Source organism: Bos indicus, chromosome 17, assembly GCF_029378745.1.
Source record: "Bos indicus isolate NIAB-ARS_2022 breed Sahiwal x Tharparkar chromosome 17, NIAB-ARS_B.indTharparkar_mat_pri_1.0, whole genome shotgun sequence".
Lineage (NCBI taxonomy): Eukaryota > Metazoa > Chordata > Mammalia > Artiodactyla > Bovidae > Bos > Bos indicus.
In genome coordinates, this window is record NC_091776.1 from 52538077 (window position 1) to 52562924 (window position 24848).

A 24848-nucleotide genomic window follows, 5' to 3' on the forward strand; every position below is an offset into this window, starting at 1 on the left:
CCGTGGGGTTGGCTGTGCTGTGGGGAAGGCACAGCTGTGTGCAAGTGGATCGGACCGTCCCAGAGGGTGCTGAGCCAGAGGGCACATGGCATCAGGACCACGGCCCATATCAGGACAAGGGGTCACCTGGGCCGTCACCTAGAGGACGGGCATTTAAGGGGGATGGCAGAGGCCTGGATCAAGAAGTAGCCTGGCATATTCCATGAAGAGAAAGCAGCCCAGGTGGCTAGAGCCATAGGAAGGGAGGCAAGGCCCAGGTAGTAGAATCTCCTTCCTTTTTAAGGCTGAATAATATTCCCACCAGGTCTTCAGTGACTTGTGAAATGTCCATCTTCCCCAGTGCAGGCCGTGGGCTGGTACCTCCTGTCAGATCAACAATAGCATTAGATTAGAAATAAAGCACACAATAAATGTAATTATTCTGAAACTATCCCCCAGTCCCCAAGTCCGTGGAAAAATTGTCTTCCATGAAACTAGTACCTGTTGCCAAAAAGATCGGGGACTGCTGACCTAGGGGCTCCCCAAGGGCTCTGTCTTGGTCCCCTGCTTCCCTGGCACCTGGCACAGAGCTGGACCTCTGGCTTAGTAAACACTGCTGCTTGCGTGCCATTCAGAGGGGCCCCAGTGTCAGATTTCTTGCTGGGAGGAGAGGTGGGAGGGACTGATTGAGACCTGATTTTAAGGACTTAACTTGCAAGGTTATGGAGTTAAGATTTTAGCCTCTAGGTGCTTTTCTGTTCTTACGAGCCACACAGGGAACTTATTAAAAATACATATTCCCAGGTCCCACACTCTGTAGTGCAGCACTTTTGGGCTGGAACCAAGGAATCTGTGTTTGGAAAGAGAAAACATCCTTGATTTCCAAGATCAGCCAGGAACATTAAAATAAAGCCAAGTAACGACTCTTGGGCAGGATCTACATGGGGTTGGCCCTCAGGTCCAAGGTTTGCCCTCATGACAAAATAATCCAAAAGAAAAAGACAAAAATGATTTCACCAAGTCATGCATCTTTGTAAAAAGCATTAAAGTTTTTTTTTTGCTTTAAACAAACATTTTTCTGCTGTGAGCAAAAAAACCTGTTTGTGCACGGTATATCTGGATTCGGATGCAGTCACTGCTAACCCATCAATAAATATCTCTAGCCTTGAATACACCACTTAAAATTTTGATTCCTTTCCAAAATGGGGCACACTTGCCTTTTCCACCTTGGAGAACTGAGCTGCAAAAGTGAGAGTATGAAGCTAAAAGCATCTGTAAACTATAAAATGTGGTTATTTGTACTTGGGGGATAGATTTATATAAATTGATGTAAATTTAGAAGAATTTGTTCAGTTCTTAAGCTATTTCTATCCTGGCTGCAGAGAAAAATAGATAAACCTGACTGCAATGTGTACTGAGTAACCAGGCACAAGATGCCTTAATGACAATGAGCCATGGTTTTCCTCAGCTATGTGTGTGTGTGTGTGCGTGCTGAGTGGCTCAGTCGTGTCCCGACTCTTTGTGACCCCATGGACTATAGCCCGCCAGGCTCCTCTGTCCATGGAATTCTCCAGGCAAGAATACTGGAGTGGGTTGCCATGCCCTCCTCCAGGGATCTTCCCGATCCAGGGATGGAACTCTCATCTCTTAGCTCTACTGCATTGGCAGGCAGGTTCTTTACCACTAACGCCACCTGGGAAGCCCTTCTTCAGCTCTAACAATGGGTATAATAGGGACTTCCCTGGTAGTCCAGTGGGTAAGACTCCAAGCTCCCAATGCGGGAGGCCCCTGTTTGATCCCTAGTCAGGGAACTAATAGATTTCACATATCGCAACTGAAGATCCAGCATGCTGCAATGAAGATGGAAGATCCTGAGTGCTGCAACTAAGACCTGGTACAGCCAAATAAATGAATATATATATATATAAATGGGCATAATAGCCATGCAGTAGAATGCTATTCTGCACAAAAAGGAGTGAGGTACTGACACAGGCTACAAGGTGGATGAAACTTGAGGCGTGATGCTGAGTTTAAGAAGCCAGACACCAACAGCTATTGTACGATTCCATATGAAATGAAATATCCAGAACCAGCAAATCCATAGGAGCCAAAAGCAGATTAATGTTCCCCGGGGAGGTGAGGAGGGGATGGAGACTGAGTGATGATGAGTGTGGGGTTTTCTTTGGGGATGAAAAATGTTCTGGAATTAGACAGTGATGATGGTTGCACAGCTCTGTAAATAATACATCAAAACCCACTGAATTGTCCACCCTGAAAGACTGAATTGTATGCAATGCAAATTACACCTCAATAAAACAAATAGATAAATGAGGGTAATATATCTAACTCAAGGCAGTCATGAGGATTAAGTAGCTCATAGTTTATTCATGTGGCCTGAATGTGTAAAATGATTGAGGCAATTTATACACCAGGGGACCAAGCAGAAAATCTGATTTCCACGCATCGGGGTGCAGGGTATGATAAGGCCCTGGTAGGGTCTTCGAAAGAGTCAAGATGGAAGGGACTGTGTTTTTTTTTTTAAGAGGATTTTTAAATTATTTATTCATTTATTTATTTTTGGCTGCGATGGGTCTTCATTGCTCTCACGCGGGCTTTCTTTAGCTGCGGCGAGCGAGCTACTCTCTGGTTGCGGTGCGTAGGCTTCTCATTGCGGTGGCTTCTCTTCCTGTAGAGCACAGGCTCTAGGGTGCACGCTGTGGCACACGGGCTTAGTTGCTCCGTGGCCACGACATGTAGAATCCTTCTGGACCAGGGATTAAAGCCTGTGTCCCCTGCAGTGGAAGGTGGATTCTTAACCACTGGACCACCACGGAAGCCCCTGAACTGTATTTTCTTGTCATCCTCTTCGTGGTGCCCGTGATGAACTAGGGTGGGGATGGGGCTTAGTCTCTGAGTCTTCAGTTGCTCCAGCATCTGTGTCTTCAAAGAACATTTCAGTTGGTTCTTGGGATTGCCAAGTCTGGGAAACACGGTTTCAGGCATCGTGGGCAACTGTGGGCAGTTTCTTGGAGCTAAAGGGCTCTGATGCTCACTGAAACAACTAGAGCACTGGGCCTGGGCCCCATTGGGCTGTAGCTTTTGCAACAGACACTGTTGGGGGACTGCCCCAGTGCTCCAGTGGCTAAGAATCTGCTTCCAAAGCAGGGGAGTTGAGTTCAATCCCTGGTCAGGGAACTAAGATCCTACATGATTCAGGGCAGCTAGAGAAACTCAAGTGAAAAAAAAAAAGATATTGTGGGGACTTAGAGCCTTGGGTTAAGGGGGTAGGACCAGGGACAATGGCTCCTAAATATCCCAACATGAGGTTGATGCCCCTCCCGGTTTGAAGCCAGCCTGGCAGGGCTATGTGCAGGCTGCACAACACCAGTTATTTATTTTTTTGAAGCCAACGAAACTCATAAATTGCAGTTGATGGTTGACAGGCCCTGAATAAGCTGGCTCAGAGCCTAGATGCTGGAACCTTGCACACAGTCGGCTCCAATTGGAGGTTTGCTGGTTGGGTGTGCTGGCCAAGCAAAATGAACCTTTTCCAGGCAAAAATCTATTCAAGGTCTGTGCTACCTGCCTGCAAGCCGTGGATGCTCCATCAGTATGCGTTAGACACAGGAATTAACAAAAAGAGTGGAAATATGAGGACTGAGAGCTGGCCACCGGTTTAGCCACCTGGTCATGGCCTTGACTGATGCAGTTTCGGGGATGTAGTGGGCTGAAATCCCAGGAATAGCTAGTTCTGGAGAGGATTTTTGCTATAATGGGGAGTGGAAAGATGGGATGGTTCCAAGAGGAACTGGGGTGTAGAGAGCTGTGGGACCGAATCTTTGTGTTGTTCACCTACAACTAATAGATTTTTACATGCCAATTATATCTCAAAAGTGTTAGCTTAAAAAAGATATCAAGGGGCTCCTCTGGTGGACCAGTGGCTGAGATTCCACACTCCCAGTACAGGGGGTGAGGGTTTGATCCCTGGTTGGGGAATTAGATCCCACATGCCACAACTAAGAGTTCCCATGCCGCAACTAAAATATCCTGTGTGCCGAAGCTAAGACCCAGAGCAGACAAATAAATAAAAATGAATTTTTAAAAAAATTTAAAAAAGAAAGCAAGCTATTAGGGGTTTTTTGTAAATATGGGACCTATTACCAGTACATTTGCATGCTGATGGGACAGGGGACTGCTGAAGACAGACAGAAACTGATAGGAGAGAGTTAATTTAGGAGAAGGTTCTTTTTTTCTGATCTTTACATTTCTAAATATTTATTTATTTATTTATCATTTAGTTATTTTTGGCTGTGCTGGGTCTTCATTGCTGTGCTGACTTTTCTCTAGTTGCCTCAAATGGGGGCTACTCTTCGTTGCAGTGTGCGGGCCTCTCATTGCAGTGGCTTCTCTCGTTGTGGAGCATAGGCTCTAGGGTGCAAGGGCTTCGTTCGGTAGCTGCAGCCCCTGAGCTCGGTGGTTGTGGCTCCCAGGCTCCAGAGCACAGGTTCAGGAGTTGTGGCACACCAGCCTAGTTGCTCTAAGACGTGGGGTCTTCCCGGACCAGGGATCAAACCGTGTCTTCTGCATTGGCAGACGCATTCTTTACCACTGAGCCACCAGGGAAGCCCTGCTCTTTAATTTTCATTTGTTTTTTTAAATTAAAGTACAGTTGATTTACAACATTATGTTGGTTTCAGGTGTAAAACATACAGATTCAGTATTTTATACATTTATACCCCATTTAAAGTTATTATAAAACATTGGCTATATTCCGTGTGCTGTACAATATACCCTGTATCTTATTTATGTTATGCTGCCTAGTTTGTGCCTGTTGATTCCCCACTTCTAGCTTGCCCCTCCCTACTGGCATCCGTTGGTTTGTTCTCCGTGTCTGTTTTGTTACATTTATTAGTTTTATTTTTAGATTCCACATATAAGTGACAACATACAGTATTTGTCTTTCTCTGACTTATTTCGCTAAGCCTAATACCATCCAAGTCAACCCATGTTGTTGCAAATGGCAAAATTTCATTGTTTTTTATAGCTGAATAGTGTTCTATTGTGAAGAAGGCAATGGCACCCTACTCCAGTACTCTTGCCTGGAAAATCCCATGGACAGAGGAGCCTGATGGGCTGCAGTCCATGGAGTCGCAAAGAGTCGGACATGACTGAATGACTTCACTTTCACTTTTCACTTTCATGCATTGGAGAAAGAAACGGCAACCCACTCCAGTGTTCTTGCCTGGAGAATCCCAGGGACGGGGGAGCCTGGTGGGCTGCCATCTGTGGGTCACACAGGGTCAGACACGACTGAAGCAACGCAGCAGCTGCAGCAGCAGTGTTCTATTGTGTGTGTATATAGTGGATCAGACGGTAAAGAATCAGCCTGCAATGCCAAAGACCTGGGTTCGATCCCTGGGTTGGGAAGATCCCCTGGAGAAGGGAAGGGCCAACCACTCCAGTATTCTTGCTTAGATAATTCCATGGACAGAGGAGCCTGGCAGGCTGCAGTCCACTGGGTTGAAAGGAGTCAGACATGACTGAGTGACTTTCACTTTCATATACACCACAGCTGCTTTATCCACTCATCTGTTGGTGGACACTTAGATTGCTTTCATATTTTGGCAATTGTAAATAATGCTGTTATGAACATTGGGGTGCACATATCTTTTCAAAATAATGTCTTCATTTTCTTCAAATTTATACCGAGGAGTGGGATTGTTGGATCTTATGGTAATTCTGGAGAAGGGACTGGCAACCCACTTCAGTGTTCTTGCCTAGAAAATCCCATGAATGGAGGAGCCTGATGGGCTACAATCCATAGGTTGCAAAGAGTCAGACGCGACTGAGTGACTGAACAACAAAACAACATGATAATTCTATTTTTAGTGTTTTGAGGAAACTCCATATTGTTTTACACAGTGGCTGCACCAATTTATATTCCCACCAACAGTGTTCAAGTGTACCCTTTTCTCCACATTCTCTCCAGCATTTGTTGTTTGTGGTCTTTTTGATGACAGCCATTCTGACAGGCGAGAGGTGATAGCTCTTGATGGTTTTGATTTTCATTTCCCAAATGACTAGTGATGTTGAGCATCTGTTCATGTGCCTGCTGGCCATCTGTATGGCTTCTTCAGAAAAATGTCTATTCATGGAGTTCTCTGACGGTCCAGTGGTTAGGACCCTGTGCTTCCACTGTAGGAGACATGAGTTCAATCCCTGGTTGAGGAACTAAGATCCCACATGCCATGCGGCATGGCCAAAAAGAAGAAAAATGTCTGTTCAGTTCTGCCCATCAGGAAAAGGTTCTTTCTACTGCACTGGGTCTTTGTTGCTGTGCAAGGGCTTTCTCTAGTTGTGGGGAGACTTGTTGCAGAGCATGGTAGCTCTAGAGTGCTGGCTCAGTAGTTGTGGCACACAGGCTCAGTAGTTGTGATTCTTGGGCTCTGGAGCACAGGCTCTGTAGTTGTGATACACAGGTTTAGTTGCCCCAAAGCATGTAGGATCTTCCTGGACTAGGAATCGAACCCATGTCCCCTGCATTGGCAGGCAGATTCTTAACCGCTGGACCACCAGGGAAGTCCAGAAGAAGGTTCTTAAATGACGAGGATGGGACTCAGTGCTCGAGAGGTTGACCTCTCTTGGGAGCCACGATGCTCTTCCTTTGTATTCATAGCAGGAGCAGTAGGTACTGGTGGATTAGTGGATTCTAGGGTGGGAATTTGGAGAAGGTGATGGCACCCCACTCTAGTACTCTTGCCTGGAAAATCCCATGGACAGAGAAGCCTGGTACGCTGCAGTCCATGGGGTTGCTAGAGTCAGACACGACTGAGCAACTTCACTTTCACTTTTCACTTTCATGCATTGGAGAAGGAAATGGCAACCCACTCCAGTGTTCTTGCCTGGAGAAACTCAGGGACAGGGGAGCCTGGTGGGCTGCCGTCTATGGGGTGGCACAGAGTCGGACATGACTGAAGCAACTTAGCGGCGGCAGCAGCAACAGCGTGGGAATTTGAGGGAATAGAGAACAGTTGAGGAGAAGGTATAAAATACTGGGGTGGGTGTAGGAGCAGAATCACTGGGGCAAGATTGCCAGGTGCTGAGTCCTCTGAGGTGTCCACGAGCCCCTGGAGCCCAGACTGGTATGAGAAGTGAGCATTCGGTGCTGGGAGCCTGATGTTTATTTCATGTTGTCGTTATCACATCGTTATCGTCACATAAGGGGTCGTCCCAGTTTGGGTGAAAATCTCAGGTCTGGCTCTCATTACCGGTTTTTCTTATTAACTCTCCTGCCCAGAAGCTTATGTTTCCCAGGGGATTCATGAGCGGAGGTGCCCTGGGGTACAGCCTGCAGCAGAACCCCAGCCTGTGATGGATGGCATTCTGAACACCAGCTTAAGCACAGCTCCCGGCTCCCCCACTAACCTGGAGGTGCTCCCACCTCCTAGCATCTGGTTTGGTGGGTTCCTCCTCCTCCTGACCCAGTAGCTGGGGGACATTCTCCCCTCAAGGGGTGCTCATCTCTAAGGCCAGCGGACTCCCCTGAAGCCCAGATGCAGGAGCTTAGATGAACAGATGTGGGTACTGCCAACATAAGAAAGTGACCTGGGTGCCGCAGTGGTACCACCCAGGGGAGGCCACCAGGAGCCAGAACCTCTGAGCCATCCCCCCGGTGATGGCTGTGTGAGCCACAGCTTGGAGCCAGACTGTCAGCCCGGGTCCCTCTGGGTGTGTGTTTCTGTTATGACCTCTAAGCATCCAGTGGCATTCTGTGTGAACGGCCCCACCTCCTTTGAGCTGTGCTCAGTGCTAAGAGCGGGGAGTGGCTCCCGGGAGGCCAGCAGGGTGTTGGTCTTGGTGGCAGTGACCAGCAGGGTCCCCACAGGGTGATCAGCAGAAAGGGTGGGGTGAGTTCTGGCTAGTGCCCCTCTTGCTCATCTTGGAGGATCTGGATCTTGTTGTTTTTTTTTAATCTTTTTTGGCCACACTCCACAGTATGAGGGAATCTTAGTTCCTTGACCAGGGATCAAACCCATGTCCCCTGAATGGGCAGCTTGGAGTCTTAACCACTGGACCCCCGCCCCCCAAGAAAGTCCCTGGGGGACTTCAGTTTGAATTTCCTCACCTGCACATCTCCTCTCTTTGTTTCCTGACAAGCAGGGTTGGAGCTGGCAGGGAGTAGGAGTCATGAAATTGGGGAAAGTGGGGTGCCCCTCGCCCTTAGTGTTGTGGCTGTCCTTGAGAAGGGCGCCAGCCTTCTGGGGACCTGCTTTGCTGTCTGCACCATAGCGATAAAAAGTCCTCGCTGCTCAGCCCCGGCTGCTGTTTGAGTTGGGGTGTTACAGACATTATGCTGCAGAAGCCTCGCACACGTCCCAAGGGTCCCACCCCCACCACCCAGCATGCCCAGCCTGCAGAGCACTGTGAGCTGCCCGCAGGTGGCCCCTGTCCCTGGAGGGAAGGGCTGATGACTGAGTCCCGCAGTGGCTTGGCAGTCGTCCCCAGGTTGGCACTGCAGGGAAACAGCGAGGAGACGTGTGGCCTTTCCTGGGATGTCAGTGACTGCAGGGGTACTCGGGGCTTTGGGGCTCCATGGGGCCCCCTTCAGCACTCAAGCTGCAGGGTGCTGTGCCATCATCTTCTAAGGTTACAGGACACGGAGGGAGTCTGTGTCCTCCAGCTCTTCACACCTGTGAAATCCAGGCGTCAGTCTCCCCATTTATAAAGTGAGGGTTGGACTGGAACGGGGGTGTCCTATACTGTTCCGCATAACCTTGGAGGAAGTCCAGTGTCTAACAGATAAAGGTGAGACTACTTGGGGGCAGGAATTGCAAGCCCCTGCCCTGTTCCTTCCAGCTCAGAATTTCATGGGGGGATATGTCTGCTCCTGCTTTTACCCCAGGGGACAGAGAGGCAGCTAATTAGTGGTCACACTCTCCCCCTCACCACCCCTCATCCCCTCCACCCAGGGCCTGGTGCGCTGGTCCCTGGGACACTGCCCCTTTCCCCTCTACACCCTCTTCCATTCATCTGGAGCCTGCCGTCCCTGGATCTGGATGGCAGGAGGAGGTATGGAGGGAAGGAGTTGCCCACATGGGGGCAGCTGAAGTTCTTTTAAAATATACCCACTTTGGCCCCTGATTGGGGCCCTGTAGGCTGGGGAAGCAGAGAGCAGAAGAAGGGGGCTTCCTAAAGACAGCAGCAGGGAGACCCAGGGGATCCAGAAAGTTCGTTCCCAATGTGCCCAGGGCCCCTCCCGTCCCCACCAACCGTCCCCTCCTCTGTTGTGAATGTGTAGGCAGGCTCCGCTGGCCTGGCTTGGAGGAACTTCCAGACCTAATGGCCAGAATGCAGCTGAATTGTATTTGGATGGATTCCATCCTCCGCTGCCTCTGCACAGCCTCACTCCTAAATTCCATCTGTGACGTCAAACCCCAGCTAATCACGGAAAAACAGATTAGGTTCTCTGTAAACTCAATTCTCTTGCTCCCCCTCCCAGTCCGGGTGTCTTGCCCTGGCCTCCGCTCAGAGCCACTGTTGTATCTTCCCAGCTGCCCACCCTTCTGAGCCAAACCCTAATAATCCACCAGTCTTCTCTGATAATGCCCCCCCAACCTGGGGTCCCTGGAGACCTTTGAACTCCCAGCTAGGGAGGTCCCGAGAGCTGTCCTGCCCACAAGTCCTTGAGCAGAATCAGATATTCTGGGTCAACTGCAGGCCCATTTTCTCTGTCTTCCCATGTTAGTTCTCAGGGGATGAGCTACCTGAAAGGGGGAGGGTCACCCCCCACCCCTGCTCTCCCCAGCTCCCAGCCCAAGCCAGGGCTCTGGGCCCAGCAGGACACAGTCTGAGCCGTGCATCTTGACCAGAGGTGGTTCTGCCCCTCGTGACCTCCCTGATCGCCATGCCAAGTGGCCCCCACTCTGACATCACCTGGCCCTTCTGCTGTTTCCTGATGAACATGGAGCCTGGGAGTCTTTTCTAAGGTCATGAATACAGGGATTCTGGAAACCCAAGGCTTTTCTAGAGACAGGTGCCACATCTGAGGGGCCCTCTAGGAGGTCTGTCACTGTTCTTGCAGAGAGGCTGGGGGGAAGGTAGTGGTTTGTGGGGGACGGTCACACAGACTCCTTGCCTGGCTTCCCACGCAGGCGAGCCTCTGCAGACTTGTATATTTCTTTCTTCCGTCTCATTATTCTAGCCCCAAAAGCTGCCCTGTGGAAGGCAGTAAAATATAATTCTGTCTAACCCATCACGACTCCAGCGGGGACCGAGATGAAATGTGAGTCTGCCTCTCGAGCCCAGGCAGCCGGAGTGGGTGTAATGAGATCATCTGAGGGTTCAGGGCTGGGTGAGGAGGCACAGTGGACAGGCGGAGGCCAAGTCACACTGCTTTCCCTCTTTAGGGGGCTGGGGTCTGTCTGTGCCCCACCCCTGGCTCCAGACTCAGCCAGAGAGGGAACACAGGGACTCCTGTGTGCCCTAACCAGGTCTGCATTCTGGCTGCAAAGCCAACCAGCACCTGCCGTTGGTCCTGCGGACACTGTTGTCCTGGGTGCTGGGCTGTCTTTCCCTGATGCTGGTGGGTGTAGTGTCTGCACCTGTGCCTGCACCTGGCAGCCCAGCCAGGCACCCACGGACTCTGTTCTTCAGGCCCTGCCTTCCAGACCCTGCTCAGCACAGCAGCACCTCCTAATTGCTAAGCTGAGTGCTGGCTGGAACCGGACTAAAGTGTTTTATGGGCACAATCTCATTTAATCCACAAGACAGCCCAATGGGGTAGGTGCTGTTCTCACCTCTTATTTTGTAGAAGATCAAATGAAAGAGCAAAGAGATTAAGCAGTTTGCCCACAGTCACTGCTGGGAGGTGGCAGAAGGTCTGACTGACTCAGAGTCCATCATTTTCACAACTACGCAGACAACCTTCTCTGGCCGGTTATACACATACTTCTCACGCTCTTTTGCTGCTGCCTCATGAAAACGTGAGTGATAAAGAAAAATGCTAGTAAAAGTTGCCCAAAATTCCATCAATTTGCGATAACCCTCTCCAGCATCCAGGCTTCCCAGGTGGCGCTAGTGATAAAGAGCCACCCTGCCAATGCAGGAGACATAAGAGACTTGAGTTCGATCCCTGGGTTGGGAAGTTCCCCTGGATGAGAGCATGGCAACCCACTCCAATATTCTTGCTTGGAGAATCCCATGGACAGAAGGGCCTGGCGGTCTATCGTCCATAGGGTTGCAAAGAGTCAGACACAACTGAAGTGACTTAGCGTGTGCATGCACAGCATCCATTGAACACTTTTCCAGATTCTGTATAGATATGCATGGCATGATACAGATATGTACAGAGTAGTAAAAGCTTTTTAAAAAATGCTCTAATATTTTAATGCTCTAAAATATGCTTTTTTATGTATTTATGCATTTTATTTTTCGTTTATGGCTGTGCTGCACAGCATATGGGATCTTAGTTCCCCAACCAGGGATTGAACCTGGGTCCTTCACATTGGACGTGCAGAGTCTTGACCACTGGACTGTTAAGGAAGCCCCTCTACATGCATTTTAAAAATAAAAATCAAATTTAATTTTACTTGAATTTAACCAACCGCAAATCACCTATTTGCATGTATTTGTTAAACTTCAGAAAAACATTTATTCAAACATTTCAACATTTCTTCAGTGATAATAATTTCTAACAGATTAGAGTTAAGATGAGAAAAGAGGAAGCAAACTTAACAGCTTTATTATTATTATTATTACTATTATTACTTTGACTGCACCACCAGGCTTGTAGGTTCCCTGATTAGGAATGGCACCTGTACCCCCTGCAGTGGAAGCACAGAGTCTTAACCACTGGACCATGAGGGACTTCCCTTAAGAGGTTTGTTAGATATAATTCACATCTCATACAGTTCACATTTAAAATGTACAATTCAATGGTTTTTGGCCTATTACATTAATTTTTTAAATTGTGGTATATATTTATATATGACAAAATTTGCCTTTTTAACCACTTTTTAAGTGTAAAATTGTGTGGCATTGGTACATTTACAGTGTTGTACAACTATCCCCACTGCTATTTTCAGGATTTTTTTTATCACCAAAATTGAAACTCTGTAAGCATTCAATAATGACTCCCCATTCCCCTCTTCTCCCTTGCCCCTGCTAACCTCTAATCTACTTTCTGAGAGAAAAACTTTAAAAGGTTTGAGTTGTTAATTTTTTAAGTAATAAAATTTATTTTTTAGGGAAGTTTTAAATTCACAGCAAAATTGAGAGGAAGGTACAGAGATTCTCCATATACTCCCCACCCCCACCTATAAAAGCACAGCCTCCCCTATTATCAACATCCCCCACTGGAGTGGTTCATTACAACTGATGACACTACATCGATATATTGTTACCACCCAAAGGCCATCAGTTCAGTTCAGTTCAGTCTCTCAGTCGTGTCCGACTGTTTGCAACCCCATGAATCGCAGCATGCCAGGCCTCCCTGTCCATCACCATCTCGTGGAGTTCACCCAGACTCAAAGGCCGTCACGCTTTCTGTGTTGTACCATCTGTGTGTTTTGACAAATGTAGGATGATGTGCATCCAGCACGGTAGCATCATGTCCAGAAATTCTACTGCTCTAAGAATTCCTGTGCTCCAACTATTCACTCCTCATTAGTTTTTTAATCTACATAATGAATCAACTTCCATGCCATGGAAGTTGAGGAAAGTATCGTCAACTTCTGTTCTTCCATTCTCAATTTTTCTTAGTTATGTTATTTATATACCATGTCAAGGTCTTTGTGTTTTATTCAGTAACCGTAACTGTCATGATTTCAAAAATATGACTTAGTATTCACCAGGATCTCTCCATTGATGAACTTACTTTTATTTATCTTTGGGTTGAATGGATTTTAGTATCAGGCAATGTTAAAGACACCTCATGGATGTCTAAGCTCCTAAATTCATGTTTCAGAATGTCTATTCACTTTATGCTTAAAGGACAGTTTAGCTGGATATAAAAATTCTGGCTTACATTTTCCTTCTCTTAGAACTCTGTAGATATTGCTCCACTGTGTTTTGAAATTGTGTTGCTGAGGAACATTTTGATTGTCCTCAACCATCTCCACATCCACCCTGATTGTATGATTCTTTATCCTTTAAGCTCAACCAGGTTTTTAAGGATGTCTTGATGTTTGTTATACCGTCAGGTTTTCCTGGACCACAGAATGGCAGTTAATCTGCAGAGTCAAATCTTTTTTTATTTCAGGAAATTTTTTTCATTATATATTTGAATACTTCTCCCACTTCCATTCGATTATTCTATTTTCTCAGAGAAGCATACCAATTAGATATATGTTGGATTTCCTTCTGCCTCCCATATCTGTCATTTTGTCTTATTAGTCTTCACTTAATCTTCTGTGAGTTTCTCAAGCCCGCCTACCATCCTTGATTGTTCACACTATGTTTTGCCTCTTTATTCATTGCTTATGATAAGGCTCTAAAAAGTATCTGTGATGTATTTATTTTTCTTTTCCATTTTCCCCTGAACTCTGCTTACCAGCCTTTCAGCTTTCATCTCTTCTGTTATCCAGTAATTTCTTATTTAAATTTCTGTTTACTTTCTTCCACTCCTCTGCCCCAACTTGTTTCTAAGAGATTATATCTGTAATTTCTCTGACTCAAGGGAGAGCTGTTTTTCTGAAATCTTTCTGCATTTTTCTGGATGATTCCTCCTGTGATGCATGTTCGTCATTTCCCGCCCCCCACCCGTGATGCACACGACCTATGTGAATTTCTTTCTTATTATTGTTCTGTAGCTACCTTCTAAATAGCAGCTTGCAGGAAATGCAGGGAATGATCCAGGGCAGTCTGCAGCTGCATTTTGGGCTAATTTATTGTCTTCCTCCCAGAGCTGTTATTTATCCTGTGCCCATGGATTCCAGCTCTCTCAGGTTTGGGGGTTCATGCAGTCATTGTGGTTCATAAAAAAGCTCTTTAAGTCTCTGATTCTCTGTCTTATTATCCATCCCCTCACTGCCCTGCTTCCCTCCCAAGCCCCATTCACTCCTTTCCTTGGAAAACTTAAGTTCTGACATAGAAATGGCATATTGGTGTGATTTGCCCATCGACTGTCACTCCCCGTCCATTCCATAATGTAAAATTGCATTTGTAAGTGTATTCAGTTGTTCACAGCAGCCCTATTCCCAATAAGCTCCAAATTGAAAATTACCCAAATGCCCATCAACGATGGAATAGTTAAATCAATTATAGCATATTTGCGGAGTGAAATGCTAGATAGCAATGAGACTGAGCCCTCTACAATCACATGCAGCAAATTGGATGAACCCTGGGATCATGATGTTTCAAAAGCAGCTTAGAATCAAAAGTGCACTTACAGCATGATTTCATATGAAATTGCTCATTTGGTGGGTCAAAGACAGTTGGATATTGGCAATTTTGTAGCCTTCAACCTAGTGCATGTGTGCAAAGTTGCTTCAGTCATGTCTGACTCTTTGAGACCCCACAGACTGTAGCCTGCCAGGCTCCTCTGTCCTTGGGATTCTCCAGGTAAGGATACTGGACTGGGTTGCCACTTCCTCCTCTAGGAGATCTTCCTGACCCAGGGATTGAACCTGTGTCTTTTATGTCTCCTGCGTTGGCAGGCGTATTCTTTACCACTACCTGGGAAGCCCAGGCTTCAACCTAGTACAAAATACAAAACAGGCAAAGGCAGGACAGTGGTTGTCCATGGCTGGGGAGGTTGTGCCTTGGTGGGTTGAAGTGGGGGCTCTGGGTTGTTAACTTTCTGTTTTTTGACCTGGGTTCTGGTCACATAGGTGTGTTCAGTATGTGAAAATATACCGATGTGTACTTATGTGCATGTTTCTGGATCTATGTAATAATTCAATAAAAAAAATAGAAAAGAAGGGACTTATCTGGTGGTCCAGAGGTTAATAATACCCCATGCTCCCAATGTGAGGGGCCTGGGTTCCATCCTTGGCCAGGGAACTAAGATCCCACATTCTGCAGTTGATAGCCTGCATACTGCAACTAAGACCCACTGCAGCCTAATGAAAGTGAAAGTCTCTCAGTCGTGTCTGACTCTTTGCGACCCCATAGACTATACAGTTCATGGAGTTCTCCAGGCCAGAATACTGGAGTGGGTAGCCATTCCCTTCTCCAGGGGATCTTCCCAACCCATGGATCAAACCCAGGTCTCCCACATTGCAGGCAGATTCTTCACCAGCTTAGCCACCAGGGAAGCCCGAAAGTACTGGAGTGAGTAGCCTATCCCTTCTCCAGTGAATCTTCCCAATCCAGGAATCAAACTGGGGTCTCCTGCACTGCAGGTGAATTCTTTACCAGCTGAGCTACCAGGGAAGCCCACAGCCTAACAATAAATAAAAATAAATTTTAAAAACTTAAAGTAGAAAACAAAATGTGGGGTGATGGCTGTCTTCCCCTGGGGGCATCCACAGCCCTAGACTCCATGGTTCTGTGTCTTCCAGGAGGTGATGTTATTTGTTTGGAGGTCCGAGGTGGCACATGTTAGCTCTCAGCATGTCCCTTGCTGACAGCTCTGGCCTCGTGGCGTCTGGCTGCTGTCCTTCACAGACTGTGGTTAGGGGGTGCAACCATTTCCTCGCTTCACGGCCATGGTGACTTTTCTGTGTCTTTAGTCATTCGGTGTCATTTTGAGAACGGAAGTGCCCCTACTCCTCCATCAACAGGAAGTCAGGATGGTTGTCTGAACCGACTAGTGTAGGTGTAGAAAGAAACAGATCTGATTTTAAGTAAATAAAATGCAAGTACCTGACGAGGCAAGAGACTGCCAGGCCCTTCAGAGTGATCTCCTTGAAAGAAAACCCCCAGATGGCCCATGTCCCTCTCCTGAGCACTGCTCCTCTGGCCGAGGCAGAGTGACCTGAGACAGGCAGAGCACCGGTGGCTTCCCAGAGATCAGCCTGGACGGGCGTGGATGACCGCAGACCTTCCCCAGGGCTGTTCGGAAGGACAGCTTGACTAATGTGCAGAAGTGCTAGTTAAGAAACATGGGCTTTGTGGTCATACCCCGTCTGGCCAGTGTGTCTTTCCTCCCCTGGGAGAAAGCCCTTCTGGAAGCAAAGGCAGATCATTTGTCACCCTGCTTCCACTCAGCCTGACACTGGACTCCATGCACACGTGAGTGGGCTGTCATGCCTGGCTTCAGGGAGTAGCCACATCTAGGCCTTGAACATGTTCTGCCCTGGGGACAGTGGCTGCCAGTGGCCTTTGCACCCCAACCCCTGCCCCAGTACCATCCTCCAGGGACACCATGTGACAATCCTGGGGTTGCACCATTCAGATGGGGCATCACGTTCTTGCCCCAGGGCCTTTGCACATGCTGTTCCTTCTCCCAAAGCATCCTCCTCCCACCTGCTCTGCTGAACAGAATCTCACAGACCCAGGAAACCCCACTCATGTCATCTGGAAGCTCCACATTCTGTAAAGCCTTTCTGAAATCCCCTCTGAGTGATGAACACCCCCTGGCATGCAAGCACTTCACCTGCCCTTATCTCGGTGACCCTGATGATGACTCTGGACAGCAGGTGGTGTTATCCCCATTACGTGTATAGAGAGACTGAGGCACAGGTCACACAGCTGAGAAAGGCGTTGTCAGGTTATGACCTCAGATCCCAGGGTGGAACTCCACTGTGACTGCCAGTGCATTTTTTAAAGACTTTTTTTTTAACGTGGACCAGTTTTTCCAAAAATCTTTATTGAATTCGTTACAATATTGCCTCTGTTTTATGTTTTGGCTTTTTGGCCGAAGGGCAAGTGAGATCTTAGCTCCCCTACCAGGGATCGAACCCGCACCCCCTGCATTGGAAGGTGAAGTCTTAACCACTGGACCACTAGGGAAGTCCTTGCCTGCACATTTTGTGTCACTCTTAGAGTTCTGATTCCTCTCCCCTATTGTTAGTTACCATGCAGTTAAATGGGCTTCTCCTGTGGCTCAGTGTAAAGAATCTGCCTGCAGTGCAGGAGCCGCAGGAGACGCAGGTTCAATTCCTGGGTCAGGAAGGTCCCCTGGAGGAAGGCACGGCAACCCATTCCAGTATTCTGGCCTGGAGAATCCCATGGACAGAGGAGCCTGGAGGGCTATAGTGTATAAGGTTGCAAAGAATCGGACGCGACTGAGCACACTCGCAAGGAAGGAAGAAGCGTAGTCCAGCCCCACAGCCTGCCCTGGTGCCTAGCAGGTCACAAGAAGCAAACCAGCAAACACTTGGTCTGACTTGTGTACAGGCGAGTATGGGCAGGTCATCTACTGTGGAGCTCTGAAGAGCCCAGAGGGCAGATTGCTTAGATTCCTACAGTTTCTCAAGAACATTTAGAGTTTGCGTCTGACCTCTTTGTTAGCATCTGTCTTCTTTGTTATTTAGACAATGTGGGTCTTGCCCAAGGTCGTTCTCGGTCATTGCATTTATCCCTTGCTGCAGAAGGAGCCCACAAAACAGTGGAAACGCTTTGGAAACATGACACTTACTGAACCTAGGTTTTCCCTTCCTTGTCTCCAGTCCTTATTTCATCCAACCTCTCAAACATTAATTCTTTCTCGTTTTGAGTGTGTGTGTGTGTGTGTGTGTGTGTGTGTGTGTGTGTCAGGAGGTGCCCAAATTGGTGTCTTACTCTCTTGAGAGTGTCAACCTAGGTGTTGTGCTGCCCCAGCTGAGCCCAGGGGTTGTTTCTCTCTCTCTCTCTCTCTTTTTTTTTTGGCTGCACTGAGTCTTCATTGCTGCATACAGACTGCTTTTATTGCAGAGCATGAGCCCTAGAGCTCTTGGGCTCTAACGTTGTGGCTCATGGTCTTAGATGCTCTGGGACATGTGGGATCTTCCTGGACCAGGGACGGGACCCGTGTCTGCTGCAGTTAGAAGGCAGATTCTCAACCACTGGACCACCAGGCAAGTCCATAGATGAAGTCTTAATTGGCTAAAAAGATGCTTATCTGGACTGTATTTAAAGCAATTGGATATGTGAGAAGTTGAGTTTGATGCTGGAGGTTTTGCAGGGGGGCTAATAGTCCGACCTGGGCTTCCCAGGTGGCTCAGCAGTAAAGAATCTGCCTGCAGTGCTGGCAGTGCAGGAGACGCAAGTTTGATCCCTGAGTCAGGAAGATCCCCTGGAGGAGGGCATGGCACCCCACTCCAGTATTGTTGCCTGGAGAATCTCTTGGACAGAGGAGCCTAGTGGGCTACAATCCATAGGGTCAGAAAGAGTCGGACATGTCTGAGGGACTGAGCACAATACAGACCTACCTACTGTAAAGAAGTTAACAGCATGGGGGTTATTTGGGGCTAATAATGCAGGGCCATCTCTGACCTATTTATATACACCCCCCAGCTCCATCTCTCCTGTTAGGTGGTTTATTAAGGGATTTCTTTTCCATCTTATGTACTGATTATCCCAGGAGTTCTGGTATATATGCTTTTCCCCGTCTTGTTAGTTATCCAGTAATGCATTAGTGCCTGGGCGATGCTCAGGCCTCATACACTTGGTGCCCTGGGGAAGCTGCCTGCCTGGTCAGTCCCTCACTTTTATCACTTAGCTGACACCCTGCCTCCAGTCACCTTGAATCCTCACCAACTGCTATCCCCGGTGTGATCCTTCTGAAGTACTATCCTGATTCTGCCACTGCCTGTCTTGGAAGCCTTCACTCAGCTTCCAGTTAATACCATCTGATCTCTCTAGGGGTAACCAAATATATTTACAGCGAAGCCCCTGCCATCTAGGGGAAAGACTCTGATGGGTGATTTCATTTTCCAGATCGCTGAGGATATGCCTCCTTCAAGGATTAAATTTGTTTTTTAAAATATGATTCCTTTCGGTGCAGGTCTTCATCAAATATATTGTTGTGTTAAATACAAGCTGCTATGAATACATTGCTTGCTTATAGTTTTTAATTAAAAAAATTATTTTTAATGTGCACCATTTTTAAAGTCTATTAAATTTGTTACAATATTGCTTCCATTTTATGTTTTGTTTTTTTGGCTGCTAGGCAGGTGGGATCTTAACTCTCAGGCCAGGGATCAAACCTGCACCCCTTGCGGTGGAAGGTGGAATCATAACTACTGAACTGCCAGGGGAAGCCCCTTGCTTATGTTTTCAATGAGCTTTATTGATACATAATTCACATGCTATGTGACCCCACCGTGTATCTTACTTTCCTCTTCTACCTCCAAGACCTAGCCCAATGTCAACAGTAGAGTAGGTATCAGTAAGCAGTGGGTGGTGGATTGAACTGAAACTACATGTAAGGCCACCTCCTTTGATAACCCGAGATCTCCTGCTGGAAGTGGTGCTGCCATCTGTGCCCAGTGACAGGAGCAGAACCAATTGCCCTGATGCTGAAGGGTCCCAGACCGCCAGTTTTTAAAATTGTTCACTTTTGTTTTTCATAGTTTCATTTGTCCTGCCTTCTTATTTTTTATTATATTTTATTTATGTATTATATTTCATTTTATTTATATTTTCAAGTTGTACCCTTTTAAAAACAATTTTGGCCATGCAGCATGCAGGATCTTAGCTCCCCAAGCAGGGATCAAACCCGTGCCCCTTGCATGGGAAGTACACAGTCTTAACCACTGGACCAGCAGGGAAGCCCCTGTCCTGACTTTTGCCAACCATCATCACTTGCTGCTATCACCATGCCTGCCTCCAGCTACCCCGAGCACAGGAGAGCTGAGGCTGCTGCTTATTAGACCTGCGAGTAAAACAGGAACGCAATGCTCTTGACTCTTAGGGGATGCGATGCCCTCTTGTTGCCTGGCTCTCGCTGGCAGGAGAACAATCCTTTATTTCCACCAGACTGATCAGTTTATACATGTCCAGTACACAGTTGCTGAGCCAACAGGGAAAATGGAGGCTGGGGAGGTTGAGGGAACCTGCTCAAGGTCACACATTGGTCTCAAGGTCATGCTGTGGGCTTGTGGCCGAACTGAGGTCAGAATTCTAACTTGGGATCAAGACAAGGTCCTTCCTGTGCCACTGTACTCACCAGCCTTTGCAGAAAGTGACTCTCCTGTCCTCTCTTTCTCTCTCAGGGGTCCTTGGTGAATTTTGTCATGGTTATTTAAGGAACCTCGTCTAGAAGTCCCAACACGCAGTTCCCCATCAACGGGAAGGCTTGGACTCCAAGATGATTATAAAGGAATATCGGATTCCTCTGCCGATGACCGTGGAGGAGTACCGCATCGCCCAGCTGTACATGATACAGGTGGGTGGTGGGGCCAGGGCAGGCCCCACCATGCCCACAGCAGCTCTTAGCACCAACGTCGGGGCGGGGTGGCACCGCGGCCTTCACAGCAGTGTCTGTCCAGTGGGCTCCCGGTCAGTGTGTGAATTGCACCAGAGCTCTGGCTTCCAAGCACAAAGCCAGGCACATGCAACACGCTGCAGATGTTTGTGGCGTTTGGGTTGTCTCACCACCACAGTATTCACAGCATTCGTAAGACTAGCACTCTGTATTTAACACCCATCTTTTCACTGATCCAGATATCACCCTTGCGTTTCATCAGCTTGGGCTGTAAAATGCTGCAGATGAGGCAGCTTAAACAACAGACGTTTATTTCTCAGAGTGCTGGCGGCTGGAAAGTCCAAGATCAAGGTGCTGACAGATTCCGTGTCTGGTGAGGGCTCTCTTCCAGGCTTACAGACGGTCACCTTCTCACTGTGTCTTCACACAGTGGATGGAGCCAGGGAGCTCCTTGGGAGGGTCTCTTTATACTGATCCCATTGTGAGGGCCCCACCTTCATGACCTAAACACCTCCCAAAGGCCTGACCTCCCAGCACCATCACATTGGAGGTTGGGGCTGCAACATATGAATTTAGGGGGACAGGGGACACAAACAGTCAGTCCATAGCAACCCATTTGACAGACAGGAAGGTGTGAGGCCCAGAGAAGTTCAATGACTTGTCCGGGAGCACACAGCCTGCCTCCTGGCTCCAGGTACACACTTTCCTCTCTACCCTAGGCTAAGTGGCTGATTTACAGAGTCACAGGTGACTTTGGGGTTTCCCACGTGACGCTAGTGGTAAAGAACCCACCTGCCAGTGCAAGAGACGTAAGAGATGCCTGTTCGATCCCTAGGTTGGAAAGATCCCATGGAGAAGGGCATGGCAACCCCCTCCAGTATTCTTGCCTGGAGAATCCCAAGGACAGAGGAGCCTGGCAGACTGTAGTCCACAGAGTTGCAAAGAGTTGGACACAACTGAAATGACTTAGCATGCACACAAATGGATTTGAGGATGATTGGTCCTGTGAAAAGCCAGAGATGAGCACCCCATCCAAGACATTGCTGGGCTCCCTACTCAGTGCCTGAGTAGCCTGGAACCCAGGATGGGGAGCCCCAGGATTGGGTCCTTATGGCCCAGATGGGACCAGAGCTCCTGCTCCTTGAGGTCTTGGCTAGGGTCCTGCTCAGTGGAGGGTGGAGTCCCATCCCAGCTTCTCTGCCAGCCTCTCGCTCATTCTTGGTGCCCCAGCCCTTTGCCTGGCCTAGCAGCCTTCCTCCCACTTGGGGGACTGATTGTGAACCTGCTTCCCTCCTGGCTCTGGCTCTCCGGGGTACAAGGATGCCTCAGTGCCGCCCCTGGCTAAGCAGGCCCCCATCATGGCAGGGCAGGGGGAGCCCAGCAGGGCCTCCACGTCCATTCCGAGTTTGCCCAGAGCACTGCATGGAATGCTTGGCCGGGAAGAGAACAGAAGGCAAACTCAGCCTCTCTGGGGGGCTGTTTGCTTCATGCCTGTTCAGAAGCGCCACTCGATTCCCTCTTGAACCACTTACCCCATAATTATTCCTAGAGAGTGGAGAGAGGCGAGACTAGCATCAGCCCCCCAGCGCCAGGCACTCGGGAGATGGCTGAGCCTGCTCAAGGACCAGCTGATCTGCCAGAGGATCTGTGTGTCCTGTGGCTTCTTCATTCCTCCTTGAGCCGGCAGGAAGCCCTGGCCCACAGCCTATGGCTCAGCTCTGCTGGGAGGCTGGGGACATCAAGATCCTGGGGGCTGGCTTTTAGCTTCTAGGGTACCCCAGGCTTTTCTGAGTATATAGCCACCTCTGACTCAGGGCTCCTCAAACACCTGCCATCTGTCTGCAGCCCCTGTTTCAAGTTGCTTGTTTTTCAACATCTTTCCTGTACCTCCAGTTAATGTGAAATGTCCCCAGCATCCTGTGTGTTGCCTCCTACAGCCTCACCGACACCATCTGCCTCCCAAGGCCAGTCACCTCTCTCCCACTCTGGAATTTATCTTACCCACCTCTGGCCCTGAAGTTCTGGGGGGGCTCCATCCACTGTGGGGGTGATGGACATGCCTGTTATCTCTACCACGTGACAGTTTTAGGGGCATGGACCCACATCACAGCTCAGTGACTGTACCTTTACATATATGTGGTTTACTATTTGTCCGTCATACCTCAATAATGCTGTTAAAAAACTCAGTTGAGGGACTCCCCTGGTGGTCCAGTGGCTAAGAATTTGTGCTCCCAATGCAGGAGTCCTGGGTCCCATCCCTGGTCAGGGAACCAGAACCTACATGCCACAACTAAGACCCGGCACAGCCCAATAAATAAATGAGTAAATATTTTTTTAAAAAAGAAGTTAAATTCACCAGACTCTTCTGTGCCCAGCTGTGGCTGAGGATTGGGCTACAGAGATGAATGAAAAGCGCTTTTTGTGCCCTGGGATTGCCTGCAGGGAGAAAGATGTGTATGCAGCCCACTGAATAGAAATCAGACCAGTGGGCCTGGGGGCACAGGAACCCGGTGCTCACGTGGGCTTGGGGCCAGTGCTCCAGGAGGGCCTCTGTTCTGAGCTAGGCCTTACGAGGTGGATGGACCATCAAGGAAGGCAGCTTTGTTTCTGCAGAAAGAAGAGCAAGACCATTCATCCATTGCCCAGTGATCCTGCTTGCCAGCTGGGGTGGCAACTAGGAAGAGGCCTGCCTGCTGAACAAGCCACCTCCTCCCTGAGGTTGTGAACAAGATGGGCTCACGTGTCACAGTGCCTCGCACCTGCCTGAATGAAACTCAATATACATGTTGTTCAAGGTTTCAAAAGAAGAAGAAAAATCAGTCTGTCTGGCGGAGAAAGAGCCTTCCATCCTTGGAGGTGCTCAGCAAAGTGAGGAAGTGATCGGAAGCGGCTTGGCCAGGACCCTGGACAGCGCTGAGAGCTGCCTGATTGGCCGGGGGTTTCTTGGTCTTTGAATCTTTTAAACCCACCCCCTCCCCGCCCCTTCATCCAGAGCTTTCTCTGCACCAGACGCCAGGTGGCCCAGACTTCTCTCTTGCATACCCCAGGCTCCAGGGATGCAGCAGGGGAGCACAGGAGGAGGGGAAGGTTCTCCACCCAGCCTGTGTGGGTAGAGTAGGCAGGGGGACCCGTCAGTTCTCACACTGGGCATCTGTGCCCCTGGGAGCCGGGCCTGTCTCTCCTGCCTGTCCTTCCATGGTCTCCGGGGGAGGCACCAAGCGCCGCCTGCCCTCCCCTCCTCCTCTTCTCCCCTGCCCCAACCCTGGGACCTGGGGTCTGTGCAGCCCCACTAAGACCAAGCAGGAAGGACCCCACCCCCACCCCCACCCCCATCCCTGCTCCCTCTCTGTCCTTCTCTGCCCTCAGATCCCAGCTGGCTGGGCACCTTCAGAGACTCCCTGTGCCCTGGCCCCTCCGACCTGCACATCCTCTTCTTGCGAGCCACCGGGAACCCCAGACCTTCATTCCATGCCCTGGGGCCGTCGTAACAAACCACCACAAACTAGGTGGCTTAAAGCAATGGAAATGTATTCTCTCAAAGTTCTGGAGGGTAGAAGTTCAAAATCAAGGTGTTAGGGGGCTATGCTCCCTCTGGAGGCTTTGGGGGGCTGGGGAGAATCCTTCCTTGTCTCTCCTAGCTTCTGGTGGTGGCCCACAATGCTCGGCATTTCTCAATTTAAGGCTGTCTCACTGCAGTCTCTGCCTCCATTGTCACATGGCCCCCTGCCTCTGTGTGCATCTGTCTCCATCTTCCCTGTGTGTGTGTCTGTGTCTCCGTTTCCTCTTCTTTCTGTCGCTGTGTCAGGTCCCAGTCGTGTCATACGGGATCTTCCTTGCATCACGCAGGTCTTCTGTTGTGGCGCACGGACTCTTTCGTTGTGGCACGTGGGCACAGACTTAGCTGCTCCTCGGCATGTGGGATCTTAGTTTCCCGACCAGGGATCGAACCCCCGTCCCCTGCATTGCAAGGCAGATTCTTAACCACTGGACCACCAGGGATGTGTCCCCCGTTTTCTTTTCTCATAAGGATGCCTTATGAGAATGAGAATGAGAAGGATGCCTTCTCATTGAATATTGCTGCTGCTGCTAAGTTGCTTCAGTCCTGTCTGACTCTGTGTGACCCCATAGACGGCAGCCCACCAGGCTCCCCCGTCCCTGGGATTCTCCAGGCAAGAACACTGGAGTGGGTTGCCATTTCCTTCTCCAATGCATGAAAGTGAAAAGTGAAAGTGAAGTCACTCAGTCGTGTCCGACTCTTAGCGACCCCAAGGACTGCAGCCCACCAGGCTCCTCGGTCCATGGGATTTTCCAGGCAAGAGTACTGGAGTGGGGTGCCATTGCCTTCTCCACATTGAATATAGGGGCCACCCTTAATTGTCCAATCCATTTACATTAAGATGACCTCATCTTAACTAATTCCATCCTCAAAGACCCTATTCCCAAGTAAGGTCATAGTTTGAGATTCCAGGTGGACGTGGTCTGGCAGGGAGACTGCAACCCACTACCCTGGGCCTTAGGCAGACGGGGACCCCCGCCCCCGACTAGGATTTTGGGAACTGACACCAGGCGGAAGCAACCC

The 24848-nt window shown here is 48.9% G+C and overlaps 1 protein-coding gene across 25 annotated transcripts in view; it reads left to right on the forward strand.

The window, feature by feature from the left end:
* The window catches only part of PITPNM2 (phosphatidylinositol transfer protein membrane associated 2), a 159953-nt gene that overhangs the window by 102183 nt on the left and 32922 nt on the right, over nt 1-24848 (forward strand). For 18 of the 25 annotated variants that reach the window (XM_070769430.1, XM_070769427.1, XM_070769432.1 and 15 more), the window contains one exon: nt 20058-20230. The exons of 6 other annotated variants lie outside the window; for them this stretch is intronic. In XM_070769430.1, coding sequence (XP_070625531.1) covers nt 20153-20230 — 78 coding nt within the window. In that variant the 5' untranslated portion in view covers nt 20058-20152. Of the gene's footprint in view, nt 1-3; nt 10962-20057; nt 20231-24848 lie in introns of those variants that run through there. One more of the 25 variants, XM_070769437.1, reaches the window with a different exon arrangement.